The sequence below is a fragment of the Chaetura pelagica genome, unplaced genomic scaffold (genome assembly GCF_000747805.2).
Source record: "Chaetura pelagica isolate M959 unplaced genomic scaffold, ChaPel_1.0 scaffold117, whole genome shotgun sequence".
NCBI classification, from domain to species: Eukaryota; Metazoa; Chordata; class Aves; order Apodiformes; family Apodidae; genus Chaetura; species Chaetura pelagica.
The window spans coordinates 460,249-464,783 of record NW_009954185.1 but is presented as its reverse complement, the minus strand read 5'-3'; the positions used below and the strand labels follow the sequence as shown (position 1 = coordinate 464,783).

At 45.3% G+C, this 4,535-nt stretch overlaps 1 protein-coding gene across 1 annotated transcript in view; it reads right to left on the bottom strand.

Moving 5' to 3' along the window:
• Positions 1 to 3,110, bottom strand: part of PEX26 (peroxisomal biogenesis factor 26) — a 7,473-nt gene extending 4,363 nt beyond the window's left edge. The window contains 1 exon segment of the mRNA XM_010002996.1: positions 3,034 to 3,110. Coding sequence (XP_010001298.1) covers positions 3,034 to 3,110 — 77 coding nt within the window.
• Positions 3,111 to 4,535: the final 1,425 nt, after the last annotated feature.

Below are 4,535 nucleotides of genomic sequence, written 5' to 3'. Positions count from 1 at the left end.
CAGGCTCCCGGGCGGGAGGAGCAGCGCGTTCCTCCCCCGGCCTCCTCCGGGGCCTGTTCCTCGGTCGCCCCGTGCCCGAGGTGTGAGCACATGACGCTGGAGTTTGGGGAAAACAACAGCATTTCCAGCACTGCCCTGCAGGCAGCGACCCGCGTGCCTCTTGAGTTGTTGTTTGAAAACAGTATAGGGTGTCTTGGTTACAGGGTAATTACGGCAATCAGTGCAAACTGTCTTCAAAAATAAATCTCCACAGGACAAGCAGGGTTTTTATATGCTCTTACGCTGACCCCCATCTATAATATTTTAATTTAACAATCATATGCTAATAGAGAATGTGCTAAAAGGTCAAATGCATCTTCTAAAGAGGAGTTTCTATGCCGTTTCAGCGTTGGAAGAAAGGAAGAAAGCTTGGAGCGCAGGATTAAAAACTTCTTCATAACTCTCGCTCTACCAGTATGTGTTTGCAGGAGGCAGGGCCACACACCTGCTCCTCACGGTGGCAGGACACTGCAGCAGCCACTTCAGCAGGGCAGCGCAAACAAGGGGCTCAGACGCTGTGCCATCAGCTGTGGAAGAAGTTCCTGGAGGATTCAGGCTGGGTAAAGCAAAACCACAGCACAGAAATGTTGTAAAAGGAAAGATCCAGCAGCTAGAGGAAAGGCAGGGGTAAAGGCATCTTAGTCTCCTCTTTCTGTTGCTTGGCAGTTGCCATTTGGAAAACAACATTCCTTTTTGGGAACTACAAGTCCCAAAGTGCATTGTGGGAAGAACATGTCTCGTACCAGCTAATGCCCAGCACAAATTCCCAAATATGGATAAGGAATCAATTTTTAAAGAGACTCACACTGGCTGGATACTCCCCACTGACACTCAGGAGAGGAGTAAGACAGCACAAAAACAAGGTAAGTTTGCAATAGGCAAAGGTAGTTTTCAAGACTTTATTTCATGGAGAGCAGCCAAGCATATTCAGTCCCTTAGAAGGGCAGCAGAGCATTGCACTGGTGATGTTGGAGTTGGCTGCTGCGGTGCTGGAGCTGACTTTTGAAGAAGGGGACTGTTGTTTCAGGTGGGGAAGTGAGCAGCAGGAACAGTTGCTGCAGTGAGTCAGATCCTGTTTCCTTGCAGATGTTCCTTGTTAATACGGGCCTGTGGAAAGACACGCAAGCTGCAACACTCGTGCAGTTATGTTAGAGGCAGAGAAGCCTCGGGGAGAGGTCGGGGTTGCTCTAAACAGAAGATCTGTATGAGTTGCAGTGTGGTGGTTTAAGACGCTGAGGTGGAACAAGCAGCCTTATAGTAACCGTAGTTATAGCTGTGATTAATTTCTCTGTAAGGCATGGTAGAATGTTTTTGTACTTCACCCCTCTTCCTAGAGGGGACAGTGTGGTGCCTCGAAGGCCAAACCTCTGACCTGCAAATAATAGTAACTCAGTAACTGGATTGTTTAACTTCAGGCTGGGAACAATTACCTGTTTTACTGGCAATATGTTAACAAGCAGAATGAAATAATTTTGAAATAGAATCATCTTAGTAGACACAAGAGATGCTGTAGCTCCAGACTTGGGCACACAAGAAGCTTCAGAGATTGATGTGGTTGTAGGCAGTGCCTCCATTTCTCTCCCCAGCACTCGGGCATATTCCCAGTGTGGCCCAGATGCAGCGTGTGGACCCTTTTCTGCTGGGTGACGTCAAGTGCAGCTGGTCAGCCTGATCCGTCATCCCAGCACCCTCCTCCTGCTATGTAGGGTCATGGAGCAGCAGAGTCAGCACAGTGTTGCAAATACAGGAGGTATTTGCCTGGAGAGGAGCCTGAGGCTGTTAGGGTTGTTGAACCAAACTCTCACGTGGACACTTATTGCCAAATAAGAATGATGCTGGTTTTCCATCTTTCCTTAAATGTGAACAGCTTGAACTGGTTTTAAAGCTGAAATGGTCACCCTTGTACCCAGATTAACCCTATGCAGCAGGGCTATGCTGCTAGACAAACACTGGAGGAAGCCAGTGTGTTTGCCTGTGCTCCTGGCTAACAATTTCTAGTAACCAGAAATGCTAAAGGCAAACAAAATTGCTGTCAGTGGCAGATAGTAAGAGGGAGCATTGTAGTAGATTTTGTGTCCCAGGTGGGATGTTGATGCTCGGCTCCTTGCCTTATATTTGAAGCCAAGCATTTTTTTGCTGCTCTCATCCTAATTTTTGATAGAAAAGTCCATTTCAGAGGGGCCTTGTCTGTGTCTGCCTCAGCTGTGGATTCACAGGTTCCCCACCTCCTGCTACTGCCAGGCACTTCAAAGAGAGTTGAGTTACAGGCACCTGTAACAAGGCCTCCTGAGGTAAATCGCCTCAAGTATTAATCCAGATCTGACCAGCACACGGTCACAGGGCCAAAGGGCTGGCAATCAGTCTTTTCTGTGGTCTATTCTGTGTCAGTAGGCTGTTAATAGGAGATTAGCAGCATTAGGGAGACCTGGAGCTAGAAACAGTCGGGCCCTGTGATCTGATTTAAAGAGAACGAAACACTCTTACACCCAAATAAAAACAAACAGAAGAGCTGGAAATGATAAAAGGCTTTTTAAACACAACTGAGAAAAACGATAATTTCTAGGAAAGATGTGGAGTTTTGTAGTACTTGGTAGCTTATCAGCAACTTTTTGATAAAGCAATGGGGTCCAGAGAGATCTCAGGTCCTAGTGTGCAGCACGCTGTCCTTATCACCACATGCTTTTGTTTGGATCTGGCTAGACCATGATGTGCCAGAGCCTGTAATCCGCTTGTAATTTCCATCAGCAGTACACCCGGGTTGAATATGAAGATAGCTGGCTGCAGACCCCTTCAATTAGCCCATATCTGGGGCTTCCCTAGCTCCTGGCAGGCAGTCGTCAGAGCCCTCACTTGGGTGTAGGTGAATGCTTTCCGGCTGTGCATTGAACAGATGGCCGATTGTGATGCTCCAGTTTCTTATCTCACCAAGCATGGTGGCACAGAATCAAACCTATTTTATTGTTTCAAAAATAGAACTAGTAAGAGGTGACTCACCTGATTTGGAGACCACCTGCTGATGTTGCTAGATCCTGGACGTAAAAGCCTCTTGCTTTGGCTGCCTGAAAGCCCATATAAACAACAGGCAAGGATGGTAGAAGACAGAAAAGGCACCTACAGGGGTAGTCACAGGGACAGTCCAAGTGGGGGCATCACATAACATAAAAACTATGGGCATATCCCTGGTTTAGCCTTTGCCACAGACACAGAAACACTGTGTAAGGTATAAATGCTGGAAATTGGGAAACTGGAAACACAGAGTTGTTTTCACAACTTGTCGAAACTTGAGTTTTACTCAGATAATAGCAAAAGATTTTCAAAATGAAGTGCAATGTTAAGTTGATTAAGCCTCTTTCTTTATTTCATATCAAACAAAATACCAGCCTTGGCAAGGCAGCAGTCAGAGAATAACAGCTGTTATGTTTGATTTCGTTGTTACTGTTATAATAGTAATAACTAGTGCTGGGTGGGGCATTTCATAGCTTTAAGGTGACCAATTTAGTTAAAGGCCTAAGGCCTCTTCTTTTCTGCAACTAGTTATTACCTGTGAGAAAATATTAAAGCCTGTCATCACTGTAGGTCAATTAAATAATGTTTTTTTAGTACAGGATCTTTTTGCTCACTGATTTAGAGCTGCAAACCCTTCTAATAGTTAATATGTCTTCTCAGAGCCCCACCTGCCAAAATCAGTTGTCATCTGTTAATCTCCACCTTTCCTCTTTTTCAAAAGTAAACTCTCCTGGCTGGGAGAAGTACGTGGCAGCGTGAATCCTGAAAGTATTTGTACCATAAGGCAAATGAGGCCATTTAAGAAAATGTTCCCTCTCATTTTTAGCCTAGCTTAATAACTTCTCTGAGCTTCTTTTTTCAGTTCTTTTCAGACATCTGTCCCTCATTTTCATGGCACTTTTACCGCAATCTCCTGTTAATTATCACTACAATCAGGTGATGCATATCCTGCATCTTGAGTTGGAAAATTTCAGAAAATGTTAGAGAAGTTAAAATCTTTTGCATCTCAGACTGCCAGTCCTGGCTCTTACCTGGGCAGGTCTTGTGATGTTCACAGAAGTTGTAATGAGAGGTTGTTTTAGGAAAGTCAGCAGTGCCGCAGAGTTGCGTGGTAGCAGTGCCTGAGCCTTGGGAGAGGTGCTGCTGTGAAGGGTTTCTCTGCTGATGCAAGCTTTGTGTCTTGTGTCTCATGAGGACCATGCTCCCCCGAGCTCTGTGTGCCCCTATGGCAGGAGGACTGCAGCGAAGGGCAATCCCCTGCCTGCCATTTTGCTTACAAACTTGATACAGTAATTAAGAAGCTATTGCTTTTTTTTTTTTTTTTTTCATTTGCCTCCAAGCTTTTTTATGTAACCAGTCAATGTGCAGCATGTCTCTAATGAGGAGGATTTCTCTCCTCCTTTTGAAGACCTGTGTGCTGGTTTAGGTCTGAGGTTATTGGTTTGAGAGGTATGCTTATAGTTTGTGTAAAATGGGTATCTCAAGCAGTG